General features: G+C 37.6%; 2 protein-coding genes across 2 annotated transcripts in view; one reads left to right on the forward strand and one right to left on the reverse strand.

The window, feature by feature from the left end:
- Positions 1-25,097, forward strand: part of Catsperb (cation channel sperm associated auxiliary subunit beta) — a 125,060-nt gene that overhangs the window by 39,492 nt on the left and 60,471 nt on the right. Inside the window, exons 7-13 of the mRNA XM_046441118.1 lie at positions 2,853-2,948; positions 3,085-3,203; positions 4,295-4,327; positions 14,438-14,504; positions 14,958-15,004; positions 15,396-15,548; positions 16,787-16,945. Of these exons, the coding sequence (XP_046297074.1) occupies positions 2,853-2,948; positions 3,085-3,203; positions 4,295-4,327; positions 14,438-14,504; positions 14,958-15,004; positions 15,396-15,548; positions 16,787-16,945 (674 nt within the window). The remainder of the gene's footprint in view (positions 1-2,852; positions 2,949-3,084; positions 3,204-4,294; positions 4,328-14,437; positions 14,505-14,957; positions 15,005-15,395; positions 15,549-16,786; positions 16,946-25,097) is intronic.
- LOC124090393 (dnaJ homolog subfamily B member 6) lies at positions 23,163-24,668 on the reverse strand. Its single transcript, XM_046441093.2, has one exon. The coding sequence runs from the start codon at positions 24,539-24,541 to the stop codon at positions 23,816-23,818; it is 726 nt and encodes a 241-aa protein (XP_046297049.1). The 5' UTR covers positions 24,542-24,668; the 3' UTR covers positions 23,163-23,815.

The following is a 25,097-nucleotide window of genomic DNA, read 5'->3' on the forward strand; positions in this document are numbered from 1 at the left end:
GACCAATTCCAAAATTCACATGAAAGAGTAATGTACCATTAATAGCAAACATAATTTTAGAAAACAATAAAAGAATAAAAGCTTACCCTACCATCACTTTATACTAAAGCAACAGATTAAAAACATGTGCATTGTGTTAGGAATAGACATAGCCTGGGCTCAGGTTTCCTTGACTTCCTAAAAGTTTATAGTCTGTTGGTTTTCTCTAGTTTTGAATGCCTGCTTCTGCTAAGTTAGTTATAAGTCAGGTGTCCATCTCCTCTCTGTTGTCCCTGTATTAAGCTCTAACAACCCAGATGTAAACAGCCTTTTTTCCCTACTTTGTTTCATGGATACCAGGCTAGGATCTCCTTCTTCTCTTTATTCAAACACTGATACCTGTCTTCCTACCATGACCCACAATAGAGCAGCCATTCTCAATTCCTCAAGCTCCATCCTGACATAAAACTGAGAGTCATGGAGGAGGGAAGGGGCAGTTTTAATTGCCTGGAGTCACATTCACAGACCACCTCAGACTTTCATGAAAGAATTGGTTTCAGCAACCTGTTAGGTGAAACCCCCTTTCCCCCAACTGACTACCGCTGTCCCGAAACAGAAACAAAATTTGCCACAGTAGCAGGCTGCCAGTGCCTTAGCTAGCAGTTCCTTTGCAAGGCCCTGTTCATCCTTCCAGCCTTAATTCCACATGAGGTTAATGGTGAGAACAGTGGCCCTATGTGCTCCATTTTGGACTTATTAACCACCTTCCTCCCGTAGGTCACTCGTACGACATATCCCTTCAGGTCCCCTCCAGCACTTCCCTGTCAGTCACACTCTTAATGAGTTAAGCTTCTGATCTCTGCCTTCCTCTCCACCTTGATTTTTGTCACTGTTTTCAGTAACCCATGTTAAGGGTTATCCAGTTCCAAGGGCTCATCTCCTTCTGTGGTTATATTCATGACCTCATAATCTCTAATAATCGTCAGTGTCTCAAAAATCTCCATTACAAGAATCTCACACTGTGTACTGCCTTCTATTCTATCTTTCCCAGAATTCATATTCCAACATTCCTTTGGTCTTGTTGAGACTTTGATCCATACTTTTTAAGTATCCAATATCCTTATTTTCTTCTCTCACCATAATTTTCATATTCCATCCTTAAAAATATTCTGTAACCTTCTCACCCTTCTCTTTCTTCCTTGTGTACTCCCAACTCTATTTAAGGCCACCTGTGCTCCTGGAAGAGCAGGAGCACATGGTTGCTAGAAAATAATTGCTCACCAGTCTCATTTAAGAATTCCACAGACTGGTCTCACTTTAAACTCTTGATCACAGATTTCAATAGGGCATGTAGCACTGCCCTGACATACTGTCACTCCTCTGTGTTATATTTATTTTCCCACTCTGCAAGATGGCCTTATCACACCTCTTCCAACTCCTCATACACTCAGTGTCATCTGCTTCCCCTCTCTCAGCTGTGCCATTGTCTAATACTTCGTAGAGAATGTAGAGACTTTTCACAGGCGCTCCTTCACTATTACACCTGTCATCTGCAGTCCTGCCTCACTCACACTTGCAAGCTCTGCCTTCCACCTGTTGTATTCATTCTCTCTACTTCCATCAAAAACCACTCCTCACTTCTCATGTCCTGGGTCCTACTCCCACCATCTGAAGAAATTTGCTCCTGCATCTACACTGGACTTCTCCTTTCTCTCCTGCTTCATCATGCTCTCCCTCCTCCTTGATCTTATGCATTAGCATACCAGCAAGCCCCACTGTCCCCCATCTTAAACAAAACCTTCATTCATCTGACTTTACTCCCACCCTCCATTTATCTGTTCTTCAAAGCAAAATGGGACTGCTTTTTTTCACTTCACATTTTATCTTTATTTTACTGCAAATCAGACTTTTGTTTCCATCCTCTATCTGAAGAGTTCTCAAGATCACCCACAATCTCCATATTGCCCTATTCCAACAGCCAATTCTTTTTTCTTATTCTACTTTTCCTCCCAGAACATTAACGCAGTTGACAACTCTCCTCAAGACACTTTATCCTCTTGGCTTTCTTGACACCACCTTTTATCAATTGCTTTTATCTTAGTTCATTGGTAACTCTTTAGTTTTCTAGGCTGACTCCTTTTTGGAGTGACCTCTCAATGTTGATGAACCTGAGGTTTTTGACTCTCCTTCCTTATGTGACCACATTTTCTCTCTGGTAGACTCAATCCAGTCTCCTATACTAATGCCATCTGCAGGCTGATGAATCCCAAATCTATATTGTTGGTGCTGACTACTCCTCTAAGACCAAACTGCTCCTATGTTCAATTGTCAATTGTGCTTAAACTTGGATCTTATATGCCATTTTAACAAAGAAAATGGGGGTTGGGTTTCAAGGGACAATAAGCTGTGAAGAAATAGCTAGGAAATACCTGAGAAAACTCATGGAGGATAAGGGTTATTTAAGTAATGTCTGTTTATGCAAACCTGTCTTGGTGTTAAATCAAAACGGCATATTTTGGAGTAGAGTATTATGATTCTCTTCAATATGAACAGAATACTTAAATACAGCTTGGAAAATATTTTTAGGCTATACCAATGCATTAAGAGGGCTTAAGGACAGAACGTTCCTAGAGGAACTCTTCTAGGAGTCAATGAGGTGGTTGGCTAAAATCCTGGCTGTAACTTGCAGTTAATTCATCTTTCTAGTACGTGGGAAAATGAGATTCAAACTGAGAAAAGGAGAGTTGAAGTAGGACAGGAAATTGTATTGGAAGATGAGGTAGATTCGTGCTCCTGCCCTGGAAGTCTAGCACCATAGAATTGACTAGTTCTGTGAAGTCGTTGAGTTTCCATTTTCTTTTCTTTCATCGTAGGTGTTTTCATAGGCCTAACCTTTTCTGGATTTTGGAATTATGGTTCTACCATGTGGTTTGACCTGACAGAAAACATCTATACTTCACTTCATGAAGGTAATTCCTCTAGCTGCCTTTATCTACAGCCTTTCACTTACAATAACTTGAACAGTATTTATGAAATGTCTTTGCTTTGCTAAAGAGCTCACTTTTTTTCTTACTTTTTAACCCAGGGTTTGATTTCTTTTTTTAGAACATTCAGGGCTTTCCTTGATTGATATGGTTTTAACAAATCATGTTTTAGTTATCCTCACATCTTTGGGTGTTTTTGTAAGTAAAGATCTTCGCTATCCTTCAGGCAAAATCCTAAAGGTATGTAAATCACTTTGTAACTAATCATTAACCTTAAATTCTGAGACATAAAAAGAAATATTTGGCATTTGAGTTATGTGTGGTATATCCTAGAATTAAAATGCTTCTTCCTTTTAAAAAAGTTGCATAATATAGCCTTACAATACTGAATATATAATTTGAAAATGGTGCCAGTTTTATTGATATATGTATTTATAGTAAATTTTAAGTAAATACATGTAGAAAAGACATTATCTACCTATGTATTTTAGTTGTATGTTATGATTTGTATGTGAGCGGCCCCCCAAAGTTCATGTGTGAGACAATGCAAGAAGGTTTAGAGGTGAGATGGTTCAGTTATTAAAACCTTAACCCAATTAGTGAGTTAATCCCAATGGGGATTAATTAAATGGTAACCCAAGGATGGTAGGATGTGGCTGGAGGAGGTGAATTCTTGGAGGTATGCCTTTGGGGTAATATTTGGTGAGCTGAGCTTAGGCTCTCTCTGCTTCCTGATCATCATGGAAGCTGCTTTCTTCTGCCATACTCTTCTGCCATGATGTTCTAACTCATCTTAAGCCCCAAGGAATGGAGCCATCTGTCTATGAACTGAGACCTCTGAAACTGTGAGCCCCAAAATAAACTTTTCCTCCTCTAAGCTGACTAAAGCACTGTATAAGTTTCCAAAATGCTATAAGGTAATTGGTAAAACTAAGTATAGTTTTAAAAGTAATATAAATTAAGATAAGAGAAGGAAAACAAAAGCAACTGACCGAGAAGCAAATATTTCTTATACCTGGTATAACTTGCATGTTCAAGGCCTAGGTTCAATTCCCAGTTGGAGGGGTTGGGGAGCCCTTACAATCTTCATCTCAAATCCTTTCTGGAATTTCATTAAGGTATAAGTAAATTAATAAGATGGTCACACAAAGCAAAGACTAAAGGGAAAATCTCCAGGATATTATGTAAACTATGTTAGAGGCTGGTTTAGTGTTTAACCATCCTAACTGATGGAATAGAAAAAACATGAATTTCCTTTGGTATACTTTAAATTACTGTTTTGTCATGCCTCTGATGCGCAAGCAAAAGTTAACGTTTCTCTTTTCTTCTAGTTTTCGAGAGCAGACTTTTGTGGTTTTGAAAGGGTAAGAAGCTTAACATTTCTATGGGTTGGTTTACTTGGTGACCAAATAGATGAAATGCAAAACAACAATTCCCCATATAGATTCTTCCTATTACCATAATGTTATTTAGCTTGAACTTAAAAAAAAAAAAAAAAAAAACTTTCAGCAACCACTAGACAATTCTATTTCAAGGAAGAAGTGGTGCCCCTCCTTGTTTTAGAGGCCAGCCTAGTCCCTTCTCCCATGCTTTGTATAGCTTTTCTATTGTTATTCAGGTCATGTTCTATAAATTCTCCACAAAGAGAGTCAGGCCAGAATTTGAATAACACTATACTCCACAGGCCACCTACTGTGGTGTCATGGGGCTCAAGTAGAGAAAGGATTGCTTTTTAAACTTTGCACAAAAATGACATATAATCTAGCCACCTTTCTGCTTCTGCTCTTTGGGGGATTTTGTTCCAACCATCATTTCCTTTCTCTGTTACAAAGTTTTGTAATTCAGCTAAGTCAATCCAGTCAACACATATGTATGTGTCAATCTGAAAATCACAATCAGAATTATGAGTATTCCTAGCCTTTATCATATGCCATTCCCATTCTGTCCTATGTACACACATGGACATGTGCACCTTACACCCTCGCTCGTACTGCTAGGAGAAAGGAGCATTTATTTCCCAGGAAACAATTAGAACTGACTGATGCCATACTAATGGAATAAAAAGTCAAAGAGATAACTGAGAAAGCCAGTTAGGCAAAACTGATTTACATTTGAAAGAACAGAGGGAAGGAGGGGGTCCAAGATGGCGGGCCAGAGGGAGGCAGCATTCTGTGTCACTCCATGACTTTGGACTCAAGAAGTGAGGATACGGCTTCTCTGAGAGTGATATTCCTGCTCCTGCACAGGAATCACCGTCACCTTGCCTGTCCAGTGCTCCGGGCCTCAGCTTCGGAGTAGGTCTCCCAACTACTTGCCCATGCAGGACTGCCAGGTACCCAAGAGGGACCAACAGCATCAGTACCCACGCAGAACTTTTGGCCACCCACTCGAGTAGCAATCAAGAACACCGATCCCATGCAGGACACCCTGCAGCTTTCTACACACAGGAACTCCAGCCACCACTCCTGTGTGGACCCCCACCTACCAACGAGGGGCTCCTCCAGTGGCTGCCATCTTGGGACTCTGCAGCAGGGAGATAGTCCTGTACACGCACTGGTCTGCCTGCACTCAGTATCCTCACCCAGGCTCTGAAGTCAGCGACTGCATGCCACAGAGCTCTGCTCTGAACTCATCCTCCACCACCATGGCTCGAATCCCCACACCAGACTCTACACCCCACCACTGAAAGCAGGCGCCTCCATCTTGGGTCACCTTCATCACCATCTTCAGTGGGAGCAGCTCCCAGTATGGAACTCCACCTGGCCAGGTACCCAGTTTCTAACTACCCCCTCTCCCAGCAGCCATTACCCTGGCACAGTGACACCCTGGTTACCTTCACCATCCTGACATTGGAGATGTCAGCTAACAACAGATGATCCAACTATTGGATGAGAAGGGACGCAAGAAAGATACTAATCTCCAACAGAAACAATCCCTGTTTCTTCCTTCAAGATTTTTTTTTCTTCTCCCTCCCTATTCTCCCACCCTCATGTCCCCAACAACCAAATACTTTGATGAATTAGGATTTTAAGGACTGCAACACCTGAATAGTATATTACAGTTGTGTTTTATATTCTTTTGTTTGTTTTCCTTTTTTATCGTCACCAACTTCTACTGTTTTAACCTTTTTTAATTTATATATATATATATATATATATATATATATATTTGTTTTATATACTCTACTGTCTTCCTACTTACTTCTCTACTAAAAATCACTTCCTTTCTCTTCTCCTCCTACTTCCTCTTTAGATTTCTCTTTCACAGTTCCTAAGATATAACAACTCTATATCCTCAACTCCTACCTCATCAGCATATTGTCCTACTCCTCACTTCCAGTTCTTTGTCCACCATCAGAACCTGTAAACCCTTTTACATACCAACTGAATATATTGTAGATAATAATTGAATTCACTATTTCTGTACATTGTGATCAAACTGTAAAAGTTTTAATAGCAAACATTTGTTTTTAGGCTGTATATTGTTTATACTGGGATCTGTTAACATTGTCCTTTACCTCAAAGGAGAGGTATTGGAACCCTACAGGGCCCTATAAGCCTATTGGGTAAAAACTGTAACACCTCAGATCCACAGTGATAAGGGAAGACACAAGCAATATGAAAAGACAAGGGAAGAAAGTGCCCCAAACAAATCAAGATACTACATTACTAGAATCCATGGCCAGCACAGCAGAGGAAATTACAGAGAAGGAGTTTAGGATGTACATAATTAAAATGTTCTATTAATTAAAGGATGATATAAGAGAGTAAATTACAGGCAGCAAAATATCATTTTGAAAAAGAGCTACATAAACAAATACAGGAAGCAAAAGATTACTTCAATAGAGAGATAGAGGTTCTAAAAAAACTAAAAACAGAAATCCTTGAAATGAAAGAAACAATAAACTAAATTAAAAATTAAAAATCAACTGAAAGCATCACCAACAGATTAGACCACTTGGAAGACAGGACCTCAGACAATGAAGACAAAATATATAATCTTGAAAAGAATGTAGACCACACAGTTAAAATGGTAAGAAACCATGAGCAGAACATTCAAGAAATATGGGATAGCATAAAAAGACCAAATTTTAAGAGTTGTTGGGATAGAGGAAGGCATAGAGTTGCCAACCAAAGAAATGAGGATTCTATTCAATGAAATAATATCAGAAAAATTTCCAAACATGAAGAATGAATTGGAAAACGAAATACAAGAGACTTACAAGGCGCCAAATGTACAAAAACCCAACAGATCCACACCAAGGCACATTATCATGAAAATGCCTAACATACAGAATAAGGAGAGAATATTAAAAGCCACAAGAGAAAAAAATCAGATTACATATAGGGGGAAACCAATTAGATTATGTGCAGTTTTTTTTTTTTAACCCAGACACTGAAACCTAGAAGATCCTGGAACAACATATATCATGCTCTGTAAGAAAATGGATGCCAACCAAGAATCTATCCAGCAAACTTAAGCTTTATATATGATGATGAAATAAAAACTTTCCATGATAAACAAAAGTTAAAAGAATTTACAACTTGAAAGCCTGCACTATAGAACATCCTCGGCAAAACATTCCATGAAGAGGAATTGAAAAACAACAATGAAAATCAGCAAAGAGAGGTATTACACTAAAGGAAAAGCTAATCAAAGGAGAAACCAAGTCAGGTTAAATACTAAAAATGGCTGGGAATACAAGTCATGTCTCAATAATAACCTTGAATATTAATGGTCTAAACTACCAATCAAAAGACATAGACTGGCAGATTGGATTTTTTTAAAAAGACGCAACAATATGCTGTCTCCAAGAGACTCATCTCATAGGAAAAGACATCCACAAACTGAAGGTAAAAGGTTGAGAAAAACCATACCACCTGTCGGAATCCAGCTCGGGCAGGGGGTCTCAGGAGACTAACGGATGGTGAGGAGTCGACGAAAGGTGGCGGAGAAACAACACAGACACAAGAGTGAAGGTGTTGAATCCCAATCTTGTGAAGTTAATCATATATACTTTTCATTTTTGGCAGGCTCACAGTATTTTGTGATTACCAAACAGAAATCATTATTCATACCAAACAGAAATCATTATTCAAAGAAACAAAATATTACGTAGCTACAATTGGATAAGAAGAATGTATCTTGGCTTATGCATAAGCAAGCATTTTTACTTTCAGTTTACATTTTGCTTTGAACTGTTTCTGCTTAGTTAGCTTTTAATAATAGTTAGAAATGTCCCAGACTATTGGCCTGTACCTTGACTATTCTTTCTTGACTTACTGACTAGAACCGGCACCGCAGTTATGGCAAGTAGTTAACTTGAAAAGAGAGGCTACTAATTTTAATCAAACAAGAATAAGAGCACCAAACCATTGTGCACAGGAACAAGAACAAGTTGCCCAATACCAAGCACTAATCTGTCTTCTTAATATTAATTTTTCTTCTCTAGATTTTAATTTACTTTCTCAAAAACTTCCTTGACTGTTTTTCCTACAGAGGGTTTCTCATTAAACATTAACAATTTACATTCCATAGCTGAATCATTGCATTTAGAGCAAACAGGTTTATTCTTTAGAAGTAGTTGCATTAATTGGGAAAGTCTTGTTTTTTCCTTCATACTTAATGGTTATATGAGAAGTCACCACTATACTTATTAACAGGAATACAAAAACAAACCAGCCCATTCCCAGAAACATACTGCACTCCTCCAGAGGATGGACGCCTTGCGCCATCCACCTCAGTAGGGCCTTGCCTTTGCCTGAGTCAGGGGAGGGGCGCAGCAACCACCCACATGGACTGCAGAAGCAGCAGGGGTTTCTATGCTCATAGCAAATAAAGTAGACTTCAAGCCAAAGTTAATCAAAAGGGATAAAGAAGGATATTTCATACTGCTTAAAGGAACCATTCATCAACAAGAAATAACAATAATAAATTTACATGGCCCAAACAATAGAGCGTGTACATTCATCAAACAAACTCTTCTCAAGTTCAAGAGTCAAATAGACCACCACACAATAATTCTGGGTGACTTTAACACACCTCTTTCACCACTGGATATCTCTTCCAAACAAAAGCTGGAAAAACAAAACTACAGAATTCACTAATGCAATCAATAACTTAGATTTAACTGACATATATAGAATATTTCATCCTTCAATGAGTGAATACACTTTCTTCTCAGCAGCACATGGATCCTTCTCTAAAATAGACCATATGTTATGCCACAAAGCAACTCTTGGAAAATATTTTAAAAAATTAGAGATACTACCCTGCATTCTATTAGATCATAATGGAATGAAATTAGAAATCAATGATAAATAAAAAGCTCTTCCAACACCTAGAGACTAAATAATATGCTACTGAATGAACAATGGGTTACAAAAGACATCAAGGAGGAGATTAAAAGAATCTTAGAGGTGAATGAGAACACAGATACAATTTATCGAAATCTCTGGGACACTATGGAGGCAGTACTATGAGGAAAGTTCATTGCGTGGAGTTCATTCCTTAAAAGAAGAAAAAGTCAACAAATAAATGACTTAACATTACATCTCAAAGCCCTAGAAACAGAAAAACAAATCAACACCAAGAGCAGTAGAAGACAGGAAATAATTAAAATCAGAGCTGAAATCAATGAAATTGAAACAAAAGAAACAATTGAAAAAATTGACAAAACAGAAACTTGGTTCTTTGAAAAAATAAATAAAATTGACAAACCCTTAGCCATGATAATGAAGAGAAGGAGAGAGAAAACTGAAATTACTAACATACACAGTGAAAAAGGAAACATCACCATAGACACCTACATAAGTACAGACGATAATTAGAAATTATTTTGAAAACTTGTACTCCAAAACAATAGAAAATATCGAAGGCAGTGAAAATTTCTAGAGTCATGATTTTCCCAAATTGAATCAGGATGATATACACAATTTAAACAAATCAATTTCAAGTGATGAAATAGAAAATGCCATCAGAAGCCTACCCACCAAGAAAAGCCCAGGACCAGATGGATACACAGCTAAGTTCTACAAGACCTTTAAAGAAGAACTAATACCAATATTCTTCAATTTATCTGCATGTTCACCTCTACATATTCAGTCAAATATAAATTAAACATATTAGGGGTGAGAATTGCATCTGTACTGAACAAGTAGACTCATTTTCTTGTCATTATTACCTAATCCTAAGTAGTGTAACAACTATTTACTTATTCAGATTGCATTAAGTAATCTAGAGATGATTTAAAGTAGACAGGAGGATATGCATGTTAGTTATGTAGAAATACTATGCTGTTTTAGTACAGATCTTGAGAGTCTAATATCAACTTATATGTTTTCTGTCTATGTAAGTAAAAATGTAATATATGAGACAAGGATTCTTGAAACAGAGATGTCTTAGTCAATTTGGGCAGCTATAACATAAATACCAGAAAGGGTGGCTTATAAAGAACAGAGATTTCTCATAGTTCTGGAGGCTGGCAAGTCTGATTTCAAGATATTGGCCATTTCACTGTCTGGTGAGGGTCATTTCCTGGTCTGTAGACAGCTGTCTTCTTGCTGTAACCTCACATGGCAGAGTTGCAAGACATATCTCTCTGGGTTCTCTTCTGTAAGGGTGCTAATCACATGTATCTAACCATCCTCGGATCAGATAAAGACACCTAAGTCTCAGCCACCTGATCACCTCTCAAAGTCTTCACTGAAAATGCCATCGTACTGGAGATTAATTTCAACATATGAATTAGGGAGGAACAAAAACATTCAGTCTATAGAAAGAAATGTCATGTTGCAAGGGAAATGAGAATTTCTGACATCTAAAAATTATTTTTTAATAGATGATACATTCGTGTAATTAAAAACCAAAAAAGTTATATAAAGACATAAACTGAGAAGTCTCACTCCTGCCTACCTGGGTATACTCAGCCCGTTTTCCCTGTCCCTTACAAGTAAACATTCCATATGTTTTTAGTGTTTTTAATGTAAATTCAAATAATTTGGGCTATATATTTTTCTCAGGTTTCTTACACTACATACAAGTATACTACAGACATGACTTACTTTCTTCATTATTAATATAGCACAGGAAAAAGTCCATACTGGTACATGAAGAATGACCTCTTTTCTTTCTTTTTTTTCCCCTTGTTTCTTTTTTATAGCTACAAGTATGCCAACTTACCAGGGTTTATTTAACCTGTCCACAGTTGATGAATGCTTGTGTAATTTTCCACTTCTTTGCTGATACAATGTTGCTGTTAATAGTTTTGTTCCTATTAATTTTATGTGGCCAAGGGTATTGGTACAATGCACTTCTAGAACTTGGACTGGCAGAGTAAAGGGGAAATGCTTATGAAATATTTTTAAAATTTTTAAATTTCCATTTATAGAGGTTTTTACCATTTACAAGGATTTATAACAAATCCTATTGAAACAAAATATCTCAACAAATCTCAGGTGTGGTAGTGATAAAAGGAGAGAAATCCAAGTGTTCTGAAAACAGGGAGGTATTGGGGCTAGGGAGGAAAGAAAGGGAAAAAGTGAAATTATTCTTAAAGGTATAGGGATTTACCTTTGGATAAGACCTTTTGTGTAAAGATTGACTGGAGGAGGAAAGAAGTCAGGCATGGTATATATGTGGCTTTGGGGGCAGTAGTTGAGTAGTTCATATTTGGTGATTTCTCCATTCAACAATTTTTTTTTTGATCACTGACTATAATCTATGCTTGTTCGGACATGTGGTATTTCACAGTGCCTAAGGTAAAGTCCCTATTCTTACATAGCTTAGCATTCTATTGAGGGAACTAGATCATAAACCAGTACACAAACAAATATATAATGAGATTTTTAGATAGTTGTAAGTGCTGGAACTAAAGCAGAATGAGAGAAAAGTAGATTCAAGGGAAAACAATATTCTGTTTAAAAGAGGAGGGTTAGAGCATCCCTCTCCATAGAGGTGAAATTTTAGCAGCAGCTTGAATGACTTGAAAGAATAATTGACACAGCACATCCACACCCCGTGTAAAGCTCTAAACTGGGAAATTGGCATGAGGCAAAATCTGTTACTTACCCACAAAAATGTGTTTAAATAGAAATAGTATGGACTTTGGGTCACTTCTTTAGGGATGGAATTCAAAGTCCTGTGAGACTACAAGATCCTTTGTGCCTGCTCACCTCCTTGAGCCATCTCTCCAGCCATGCCCAGATACTTGCCTTCCCTAAATGTGCCCACACTTCTCACAAATCAGGTCTCTTGCAGGACATATTTTGTCTTCTTAGCATGCACTCCCTCTCACTCTTTCTGTTTTAGAAAATTTCTTCTCACTCTCCAGGAGTCCCTCGCTAACCACCAGGGTACCCCTCCCGTGCACTCGCAAAGCTCTCAGCACTGATTCCTATCGTTCCACTCCCTGTGTTGTCTGTGCAGACACCTGGTTAGTTCCAAGATTTTAGGTTCCAGGCCAAGGGCTATCTTGTTACTAATCAGTTACCACATTGCCTTGTACATGGGCAGTTTCAATAAATATTTGATGAATCCATGAGTGAATAAATGACAGACTGAATTCAAATTTTGGCTAATTTATTACCATGTAGCATATAACTTTGAACGAGTTGTATAACTCTCTGGATCTCAATTTCTTTGTTTTAAAATGGGCAAAAAATATCTATCTCTTAGAAGTAAGGTAGTTAAATAAAAATCTTAGCATAGTACATAATATAGTGTAGCTGTTTTTTAAAAAAGATAGCCCACTCTAGTAACCATTTTACTATCTATATATCCCATAACATCATTTTATAAAGCTCAAGAATAAATAATAAAATTTACCTTTTTAAAAAAGGTAGTTGGATTCTTTTCCAGTGCAGATAGCCAGGAACTTTCTGAAGAGAAATGACAGAAGCCAAATTAAACCTAATTTTAGCAAAGGAGAGAAAGTTATCGACTCATGTAAATATGGAATTCAAGGGATAAAGCTGGCTTCCAAACATGACTGGGTTCACTCCCTACCAGATATCTGGAGGACTCTGTCATTTCAACTTTTGGTCCTGCTTTCCTTTATGCTAGCCACCATGTTTGCAGATACCAAATTAGCAATCCCAACAGGAATAAAGACACCCAAGCATCTTAAGGCTGATTTTCACGATTCACATGACTCAGATTATATGTTCATACCTAACCAATCCTGTGACTTTAGGTCAGACCTGGGCCATGAGCACATCCTGGGATTAAATTATCCCTAAGGTTAATCACAGGGCTGTTTGATTTCAAGTTGTTGGTTGTTTTTTTTTTTAATCCCAGAAGAATCTAAAGAGGCAGAAGAGGAATACAACTTTGGGGGGGGGGGGCAGGTGGGGTACCGGGGATTGAACTCAAGGGCACTTGCCCACTGAGCCACATCCCCAGCCCTATTTTGTATTTTATTTAGAGACAGGGTCTCACTGAGTTGCTTAATGCCTCACTATTGCTGAGTCTGGCTTTGAACTTGATATCCTCCTGTCTTAGCCTCCTTAGCCACTGGGATTACAGGCATGTACCACTATGCCCAGGAGAAGAGAAATATTTCAAGGCCCAATAAAGATTTTATATTAACTTCCCAGATATTATAATGATAATTACTGTATCCTGCAAATCTGAAGATTTATCTGAGAACTCAAAAAGTTTTATTTGATTATAATAACTGAACTTGAATGGCAGTAGAACACCAAATACATTGGTGTCTGTTTCATCTTATAAGACCTTCTGTTTGTTTCTTACCATTTTTTATTGAGCTATATTTCACATACCATAAACTTTATCTTTTTAAATTGTATAATTCCATGTTGTTTTGTATTTTTACAGAGTTGTCTAACCATCACCACAATTTTAGAATATTTAAAAGGTTTTTATGCACATATGATATAGATGTTATTACTGTGTCTATAAAAGTGTAAGAAAGTCTCCCTGTGTCTCAACAATAATTTGAAAGTCAGAATCTTCTCGTAACAGAATCATCTCAAATTGCATATAAGGAATACCCAGTGCATACCATCTCACTTCCTTTGAAGCTTCTCTCATGACCAATTTTCAATACCCTTTTCTTGCTGCTACTTGCTGCACTCAGGCATCCATGAAGGCTCCTTAAACCTAACAGCTGCAGCTAATGCGGAATGAAAGATAAACCCTTTATGATAGACTAAGGGCAGATGCTAGCTTCAGAAAGATGGGTCATAGACAATAGCATCTTCAATAATGCAAACTAAGTCATGCAATTTCTCCTCTTTGTATTCCTTTTTTTGCGTGTATTGTTCAAAATCTGCATTCTAGCTTCTTATTTTCATTCTACAACCTTTTATTTCATTTGCATGTAGTTTTCCTCTCTATTTGCCTCCCATCCCTGAACTATCAAACCTTGGAATTTTTTGGTAAGTTTTTTTTCTGTTTTATAGCTTAAGTCTATATGTTACTTAAGTGATATTTTCATTTATCTATTTTTATAGGTTGATTATATCAAAGGAAAATTATGGTATAATGAAAGATGTTTTGCCAACAAAGAACATTTTGAAGGTAAATTTTAGTTAACTATATATTAACAGGTTTTTTCAATATAGATGATATATAGAGATTAAATAAAATGGCATGCATCAAAATAAAATAAAATGTAAAGATAAGTTTGATTTATACAAACTAATGGCCTAAAATAAAGGGAAAAACTAATTTAAACTTGAGACAATAGACACACCTGCAAAAAAATCTGTATTTGAGTATAAGTTGATAACACATCCTTGATATTTATTTTTTAATTGTAGTTGGACACAATACCTTTTTTATTAATTTATTTTTATGTGTTGCTGAAGATCAAACCCAGGGCCTCGCACTTGCTAGGCAAGCACTCTACTGCTGAGCCACAACCCCAGCCCAACATCTATTGTTTTTTGAAGACTATTTTATTAACACTAACCCTTCTAGTTCTAGAAATATATATGCTATTCATAATTCCTGTACTTTTATATTTTATAGTTGATTATATTACTATCACCTTTGACAGAAACAGGACTCTAAGTGAGGTATGATATTAAATATTTTAAAAGGTAAGAATTTTTGTTATGCATGATTTCATGGGTAGTTATTAGTCCAAAAAATGGAATTTATGTGGTGAAATGCTTAGCAATCAATCACTCTATACTCCCAGTGGTGGGTCTGATTAGCTTTAATAGCAGTTACCTAACTATGTTAAATCTAGGTCTACACAATGATTCTTGACAAATAATTTGTACCAGAAAGAGATGCTTTGCAATATTTCCTGGATTCATCTCCCTTAGAAAAGAAGCAAAGACTTTGAAGATTTAAACATTTGATTTGTAATTAGTTAGGGCAACACAATGGTTCATTAGTTTGTTTTACTATGATGACTTACATTTCTAAAACAGCATTAACTTTTCCCTTCTCTTTTTATAGTCGAGCTCTTGTTTTTTTGGTAAGGAACCATTTGTTGAATGGTTTCCTTGCTTACCTGACCAAGATAAAATAGCAACTTATATGCGCTCAAATGTGGTAACATTTCTCATGGACCAAGAGCACGATGCTGGAGTTTACCTCTTATACGACAAGGTAGGTTTTATAGCCCAGGTGATTGCTCGTGACACTCCCACAATGCAAATTTACCTTATCAAAAGCTATCTCCAAATTCTTGTTATCTTTAGCCATAGATCATGATAAAATTGGCTACAGCAAAATTATTTACAATGAAGAATACAGTTTGACACTTTAGAGATTCATCACCTCTGATTGTTCCATTTGATGATGGTGGAAACCATGATGCTAATGGCAGAGTGATGAATCTCTATTAGTCCTCCAGGAGAATATAAGCTGATAGTTTTTTCCTTATAAATTTAAGGTTCCATAAAGTGGTTAGTTAAGATGTGCAGACAATGGGACCTGTTGCCACATGTCTATGTTTTCTATTCCAAAGGTCCTTAATCCTTGTGATATTAATAGGAGGGGGAAAAAACCTGTTAGTTTACACATGCAGTGTTCATTTATATGAGAGAAACTCAGTGATGAGTAATTTCAAGGGTGGCTAAAATTGGGGGATGATATTTTAATAGGTAAAGGTGAGTGGAAAAATATACCCCAAAATATGCCACTTTGGTGTCAAGATAATTTTAAACTGAACAATATTGAGATTCAATTGATGCATTTGTTTTGGGAAAACAGATGACTGGTTTTCAGGAGAATAACAGGAGATAAGAAGGTTAGATAACGTTTGTCCATCTAGATATCTCCCACAAGGGTAGGTTTTATTTTCAGTTTCTTTTCTGGGAGTAGATCTGCTCTGAAGAAAAGTTTATGACAGTCATTTCCCAGAAGTTGCTTTTAGTCAGAAAAGGAAGCTCTGAGAAAGATTTTTCCTTCTGCATCAGTTGAATTCCAAAAGTCTCTTCAGCTTAAAATTATTCCAAAGTGATGTATTTTGGGATGTCATAGTCTGTTTCCCTTCAAGATCATGATATGAGAAAATTAGGATATGACTCAGGTATCCACACTTTTGGCATGAGAGTTATAAGCACAGTCACTTGATTCTGTCTGCCAGGTTCAGGAAAAATTCTATAAACTCTCTGTGCCCTTGATTATAAAATTTTAGACAAATTATTTTTGCCTCCTAAACTTAATTTCAACATCTGTAAAACGGAGAGCAGTGGAGTAAAGAAATATCAATGATTGCTAATCCTTCCAGTTCTATGCTGTCCCTATCTTACTCAAAATCTAAGAAACAGGTCTAAAGTTTGTAATGTGGACTAGTAATAATGATCAAATTCTTACAAATTCCTGATATTTTATTTATTTAGCTCAAGAAAACTACCATTGCCTCTGTGAATGTCATATCCAAGAACAACCCAAATTCCAAACCAAAGTTTCCACCTTTCCTATTTCCTCCCTCGTTTTCTTCTCCTGTTGGAATGGTATTTCATCCACGAAGCCACTTTTTGTATGCTTATGGCAATCAGGTATGTGCACATGAAATTTCTCCCTCTGTATAGGGGTAAATCACATAACTTATTAGGGGTAAATCGTTCTTTAAGTTACTCTGTGCTGAGTGATTGGACCTAAAGAAGTCACCCGTGATCAGGGAGGTAGAAATGAAGAGGAAAGATGATTTATTGACTACTTACTATCTATTAAGCTTGGTGTTTAGTGCCTGCTGTCAGCTTTTACCTTTTTATCAGTTCACTGTTGACTAGCAGATAAAAATAATCTGGGGATGTACCCCAGTGGGAGAGTGCTTGTCCAGCATTTGTGAGTCTCTGGGTTCAATCCCCAGTACTGCAAAAAATATATATATATATATTTAAAAGCAGTCATAGATAGACCAGATTTCTTCCTAATTTTGACAGTTATAATACATTTCTTCCCAACTCTTTTGCCATTAACAGACTAAAAGTATATATATATACACACTTATTTATATATATGTGTATTATATATATATATGTATTATTTATAAAATACATAAATAATACATATATATACATACTTAGTATATACACTTAGTATCTTAGTATATACATCTGGTGTTTCTGGCATTTAACATTGACCTTTCTTTATTTGCTTTGTCTAAGCATGATTTTCTGACTCTGTTGTTCTTTAAGTTCCTCCCAGTAGCATGCTCTATCCTCTGGCCTCCCATCATTCAGTTCTGTACCAGTAACTTGAAAAAAAAAAAAAACTTGATAAAGGAGATTTTATAACACCTATGGGATATCAGGCAGTTCAAAAGTAAAAAGTATAGGAGCTGGAGTTGTAGCTCAGCGGTAGAGCGCTTGCCTTACACTTGTGAGGCACTAGGTTTAGTTCTCAGCACCAGATATAAATAAATAAAGGTATTGTGTCCATCTACAACTAAAAATATTAAAATATTAAAAAATTTAAAAAATAAAAAAGTACTGCTGGCGGGGCTGGGGTTGTGGCTCAGTGGTAGAGCACTTGCCTAGCACATGTGAGGCACTGGGTTCGATTCTCAGTATCACATATAAATAAATAAATAAATAAAATAAATGTCTATCAACAATCAAAAATTATTAAAAAAAAAAAATAAAGAGCACAAAGTCACATTAAGCAAAGGTCAGAACTAAGAAACACTGCAGCAGTGACTTCCAATGAGAACAACAGATTCAATTTCTTTTTTTATTTTATTTTTAAAATAAAATTTAAAAAATTTAAAATAAAATAAAAATTTAAATATTTTAAAATAAAATAAAAATTTCTTATTTTATTTTATTTTTTATTTTTTTAGTTATACATGACTAAAATATATTTTGAAATTTTATACAACAATGGAGTACATCTTATTCTAATTAGAATCCCAGTTCAAATTCAGTTCTATTCTAATTAGAATCCCAGTTCAAATTCAGTTTCATAGTGAAGTTTCTCAAACATTCTGTAGAAATAAAAATTATGATGACTTCAGTTTGGTCAAGAGAGAGCAAGTTTCTCATGACTCAGGGATTGCATTTGAAGGTTGCAGTTTTACCTCACCAGATACAAATTCCTCAACCTTTAACTTCCAAGTAAAAAATGCTATTTAGTTAGAATGTGCATTTTGGAAGCAAGTAGGTCTATAAAACAAAATCTAAGGTAATGCTCTCAAAAGGATGCTCAGAAGCATGCTGGTGTACCATTATAGCAGACTCATGGTCTATAAACTCAGTGTTCACCCTGAATTTTTACAAATAGCTTAGGTATTTGAAAAGTATAAGATCAGTAGAAGTCTTATCACTTTTGTACAGGACTTTGGAAATGATGTACAAAGTCTGGATTATCTGTTCAGGTCCTTGGCCCATTTGTTGATTGGGTTATTTGTTTTCTTATTGTTTAATTTTTTGAGTTCTTTGTATACTCTGGATATTAGGGCTCTATCTGAAGTGTGAGGAGTAAAAATTTGTTCCCATGATGTAGGCTCCCTATTTACCTCTCTTATTGTTTCTCTTGCTGAGAAAAAACTTTTCAGTTTAAGTAGGTCCCATTTGTTGATTCTTGTTATTAACTTTTGTGCTATGCGTGTCCTATTAAGGAATTTGGAGCCCGACCCCACAATATGTAGATCGGAGCCAACTTTTTCTTCTATCAGACGTAGCGTCTCTGATTTGATATCTAGCTCCTTGATCCACTTTGAGTTAACTTTTGTACATGGCGAGAGGAGGGGATTCAGTTTCATTTTGTTGCATATGGATTTCCAGTTTTCCCAACACCATTTGTTGAAGATGCTATCCTTCCTCCATTGCATGCTTTTAGCTCCTTTATCAAATATAAGATAGCTGTAGCTTTGTGGATTAGTCTCTGTGTCCTCTATTCTGTACCATTGGTCCACCCGCCTGTTTTGGTACCATGCTGTTTTTGTTACTATTGCTCTGTAATATAGTTTTAAATCCGGTATCGCTATACCACCTGATTCACACTTCCTGCTTAGAATTGCTTTTGCTATTCTTGGTCTTTTATTTTTCCATATGAATTTCATGATTGCTTTATCTATTTCTACAAGAAATGCCATTGGGATTTTGATTGGCATTGCATTAAACCTATAGAGAACTTTTGGTAATATCGCCATTTTGATGATGTTAGTTCTGCCTATCCATGAACAGGGTATATTTTTCCATCTTCTAAGATCTTCTTCTACTTCTCTTTTTAGGGTTTTGTAGTTTTCATTGTATAAGTCCTTCACCTCTTTTGTTAGGTTGAGGAGGACATACAATCAATCAACAAGTACATGAAAAAATGCTCACCATCACTAGCAGTCAGAGAAATGCAAATCAAAACCACCCTAAGATACCATCTCACTCCAGTAAGATTGGCAGCCATTATGAAGTCAAACAACAACAAGTGCTGGAGAGGATGTGGGGAAAAGGGTACTCTTGTACATTGCTGGTGGGACTGCAAACTGGTGCGGCCAATTTGGAAAGCAGTATGGAGATTCCTGGGAAAGCTGGGAATGGAAACACCATTTGACCCAGCTATTGCCCTTCTCGGACTATTCCCTGAAGACCTTAAAAGAGCGTACTACAGGGATACTGCTACATCGATGTTCATAGCAGCACAATTCACAATCGCTAGACTGTGGAACCAACCCAGATGCCCTTCAATAGATGAATGGATAAAAAAATGTGGCATTTATACATAATGGAGTATTATACAGCACTAAAAAATGACAAAATCATGGAATTTGCAGGGAAATGGATGGCACTAGAGCAGATTATGCTTAGTGAAGCTAGCCAATCCCTAAAAAACAAATACCAAATGTCTTCTTTGATATAATGAGAGCAACTAAGAACAAAGCAGGGAGGAAGAGCAGGAAGAAAAGATTAACATTAAACAGATACATGAGGTGGGAGGGAAAGGGAGAGAAAAGGGAAATTGCATGGTAATGGAGGGAGATCCTCATTGTTATACAAAATTACATATAAGAGGTTGTGAGGGGAATGGGAAAATAAATAAGGAGAGAAATGAATTACAGTAGATGGGGTAGAGAGAGAAGATGGGAGGGGAGGGGAGGGGAGATAGTAGAGGATAGGAAAGGTAGCAGAATACAACAGTTACTAATAGGGCATTATGTAAAAATGTAGATGTGTAACCGACGTGATTCTGCAATCTGTATTTGGGGTAAAATTGGGAGTTCAAAACCCACCTGAATCAAATGTATGAAATATGATATGTCAAGAGCTTTGTAATGTTTTGAACAACCAATAAAAAAAAAAACAAAGGCTGGATTATGGTATAGGAGAAAAATACGGATATGGAATTTATCCATTGAAACTTACCAAAAGCCTTTTTAGTATATCAGGTAAACACCCTTTAATTCTAACCTTTTTGAGGCTGTGATGGTTTCTGGCAGGCTGTTTTAAATATAAGCACCTACCTGCTGTCACTTCCTAACAAAGTCCTGAGGAATTCTTTGTTGAGATTGAAAACAGCTCTTTCAGCTGAGTAATGGTTGTGATTGTTTATGACAATCAGGTACATACACATTGAATTTCACACTCAGTAATGGTGTCACTTCTTTTATGCTGAGTGGTTATACCTTAGTTAAAGAATGGAGTCATTCTGAGGTTCAGGGAGGTGGAAAGCCTACTGGAAGGAGAATGACAGGACAAGAATTAGACCAGTGCATACAAACAAATCCTTTACAAAGTTTTGTGGAAAAGTGAAGTAGTGAAATGGGCAATGTTTAAAGAGAAAATGGAGTTCAAGAGAATAGGGTTTTTTTTTAAATGTATAGGAATAGGGAGAACCACCCCTTAAAATGGTGGCACAGTGCTGAGAGAGGGACCATGTGCCAAGAGTTTTAGCATGTCACTTGCTGTGGGGACAGAAGATCACGAGAGCACAGATATCTGGTTTCAAGTCCAAAGTGAGCCCTGTACCTCCTATCACTGAGTACCACAAGCTAGAGGAAGACACCTTCAGGGTATCCATAGCACTTGGACTTGATGCATTGCCTGCATCTGCTGGGGTTCCCTTTATCCTGACCAACAAGTATGGTTGATGGGTCTAAATTTGGAATGATGAGTCCCTCAGCTATAATCAGCAGTGAAGGAGACTCCGCCAGCCCACTGCACCATATCAACCACGGCATCGCCACACCCTCATCCCTTGATGCCAGGCCCAACATGGTAGTCATTAGCATGACCTGAATTCCAATTAAAATTGAGAACCCCTAGGTTTTAGAGACACAGCAGCCACAAGTCTCACATATGTTTCAGAGAAATTATGTTTAATCCCATAAAACTTCACAGACATTAAAAGACTCTTAACCATGTCATCTGTGTTGAGGATGTTAATGTTTATTTCAGCAAAGTATGTCATGGCTTTTAAAAACTCCTTTTAAGCCTTCTAGTTTTGATGTCACCTTGTAGGCTGGGCTCTCTGTGAGGCTGAAAGCTCTAGGCATTGTTCTTTTTGGATCCGAGAATGCACAGTAGAAACTACAGGAGCCACCAGTATCCCCTATATACTTTAATGCCACTGAGATGGGCACTTCCATCGGCCACTGACAGGGCTGCCCCTTCCTCCAATCATCACCATGTTCCTTTTTGGTTTTTTTTCCCCCTGACCTGTGAAGCAGCTCCTACCACCATCTACCACCAATAAAGAGAATTTTAAAACTATGTGCCAGGGGCCATCTTTTAAACAAAACTAGCTATTCTCTTGCTTTACTAAAACAATCCAGTTGCCACAAGAAAGCCTGATACATTCCAGCTGTGCTGCAGCCTCACATTTCCACTTGGAAGTATGGGGTCTCCCTGTTCTTCCTAGAACAATGTGCTGTTCTCTTAGAACCTCATCACCCTGCAACTCCAGTGGAGAAGAGTCACAGACAGCACCCAAGCAGAGGGAGAGATGGCAGGGTAAGAAGAGGAGCCAGGCCCAAGTGTTGGCACAGCGTAGGTCTCAGAGAAAAGAATGGAAACCAATCCTTATTTTATTTGTTCATTTATTTTTGGTGGAGAAAAATCATACTCTTTTTATAGGTACACTTACCCACTCCTTCCTCTGCTCCCTGGAATGGCTCATGGTGAGTGTGACTGTAGAAAATTCCTTGGAATGGGTGTTTCTCCAGGATCCTCTTTAGCTCCTAGAGCTGAATAAGCTTTGTCTGTAGGAGGTCTTGCCTGTTAACTCTCCATCCTACGAGGACCCCAAGGGACCAAGGGAATCAAAGAATAAGATCCTTCCTGCTAGTCCATTGTTATAATGTGGAAATGAGGTATCTCCAAAAAGCTCCTGTTAATGCAAGAAAATTCAGAAGTAATATGACTGGATTGTGAGAGCGGTGACCTAATCAGTCCAACCTAGTTTCAATGACTGGGGAATTACTATAGGCAGGTGAGGCATGGCTGGAGGAAATGGGTCACTGGGAATGTGCTCTGGAAGGGTGCATCTTCCCTGTGAGCCCCCCCACCTCTGTTTCCTTGCTGCCACAAGGGAAGCAACTTCCCTTCACTGCACCCTTCCACCATGATGTGCTGTCTCACCTTAGACCCAGAGCAATGGAGTAGGCCATCTATGGACTAAGACCTCTGAAACTATGAGCCCCAAATAAACTTTCCCTCCTCTAAGTTGTTCTTGTCAGTATTTTGGTCACAGTGATGAAAAGCATCCATGATCCGGGGATTGCTTTCTTTTCCCACTTCCACTTATTCTTTTTTTTTTTTTTTTTTTTTTTTTTGCACCAAACACATTCACATTTATTTTCTTTTTTTTTTTTAAGCAAATGACAAAGACCCAGTTTACTAGATTTTTAAACCTAAGCTTAACATTACATATTTAAACAATTGTCAAAACTTTACTAAGTTGCCAGCATTCATGCACAACTAGAAAACATCCTTAAATTTATATTAAACCAGAAATGTATTACCATTAATGCATTAATATCTTTCATTACTAAATACTGGGAAAAAAACAAAACCAAATTACTTCTACAGGAGCCTCATCCTGGCATTGTTAGCTCACAGCAGGCTGACACTACTTGGCTCACATGTCAAACACAATGGGAAGCAGATCCATGCTGGTGTTAGAATACAATCTTGTCCTAGCACTACTCAAAGTCAAGGCTCACCTTGGATTATGTTTAATAAAAAAGCAAAGTGCATACAGAGATTACAACAATTTTAAAGACAAAAAAAATGGTCCTATTGTGTGGTCCCAACAATAAACTCAAAAGTCTATGACAAATAGGGGCTCCGATGAGCTGTTTATAAATACTTTTGATTAGGTACAATTATACTGAAAGTCGAGTTCGTCTGAAATCTTCAAAAAAATGTTCCTGTTAATCCTCAAATGGTGCTTGTTATAGTTTAACATTTCTGTTAAATGCGTGCGTTGAATTACTTGTTATCCAAGCGTAGCAGCTGCTCCTTACCATTTATCGTTAAGGACTTTAACTGGCCGTCTTCTTCAACTTCTACTCTTTCTTGACCATTCTCGACGATTCTTTTTGTAGTGATTTTTCTCCCATTTACTATTTTGGTAGAAGTTGATATTGATTTGAAGTTACTCATCCCGCTGCCACCAAATGATGTAGAAGAGAATGAAGTAAGGCCACCGTGACCTAGTGACCCAAATGAAGTAAATCCTGTATCAAATGCAGAAAATCCACCTCCAAATGTTGGAAATCCACTGAAAGCGGAGAAAAATGAGCCTGCACCTCGGTTTCTGCTTCCTCGGGGACCTCTTCGGTTCCCAAAAAAGTCTTCAAATGTATCTTCAAAGAAGTCGAAGGAAAATGGGTCCCTTCCACCAAAAAAGTCCCTGAAGACATCATCTGGGTTCCGGAATGTGAAGCCAAACTCAAATGGACTGTCAAAATGACTTCCACCTCCACCTCCACCATTTAAGCCTTCTTTGCCATACTTGTCATAGATGTCCCGTTTTTTAGCATCTGATAACACCTCATATGCCTCAGCTACTTGTTTGAATTTTCTCTCTGCTTCTTCTTTATTCTCAGGATTTTTATCTGGATGCCACTTTAGTGCAAGTTTCCGGTATGCCTTTTTGATATCCTCAGGTGAGGCATGTCTCTGCACGCCTAGAACTTCATAGTAATCCACCATGTTTTAACAGATTGTTAGAACAACTCCGAGGACGCGGCGGACGGGACGGGGCGGACGGACGGGTGCTCACGCTGCGGCACGGCTGCGCTGGTGGCGACGGCAGCGGCTCCTCGCGCTTTCCTTTCTCTCCTTTCTCCAACAACTTCCACTTATTCTTGACTCAGAGAACTTTTAGGACCTAATGGACTCACCATTTTAAGAACAAGATGAGTTAAAGGGGAAGTGAAGTAAAAATTGCCCTTCTCCAGCCCCTCTTGTGATACCAGTGGATGTGTCACCTGTTCTCTGGTCAATCTGTATGTTTACTTTGTTCACTTTAATCCATGCCTTACTCCAAAGTCACCCTCTCCCAATAAAGGCAGTAGTTTACCCTATTTTTTTAACTTGATTTGCTGGGGAGATAGAAAGGGGTGACTGTCCTTGCTTGATAGGAAAGGCACATTTGTGGGGCCTAAGACTCTCCCAGATTTGCTTACATGTTGGCTAAGTAGACTTGTGGCTTGGTTCAGCTCTCTCTACACGCACTGGGGTCCCCAATGCATGAAAGCAGGTTAGA

The sequence above is a fragment of the Marmota monax genome, unplaced genomic scaffold (assembly GCF_021218885.2).
Source record: "Marmota monax isolate L192 unplaced genomic scaffold, Marmota_monax_Labrador192_F-V1.1 WCK01_AAM20220418_F8-fsc00017, whole genome shotgun sequence".
Classification (NCBI taxonomy): domain Eukaryota; kingdom Metazoa; phylum Chordata; class Mammalia; order Rodentia; family Sciuridae; genus Marmota; species Marmota monax.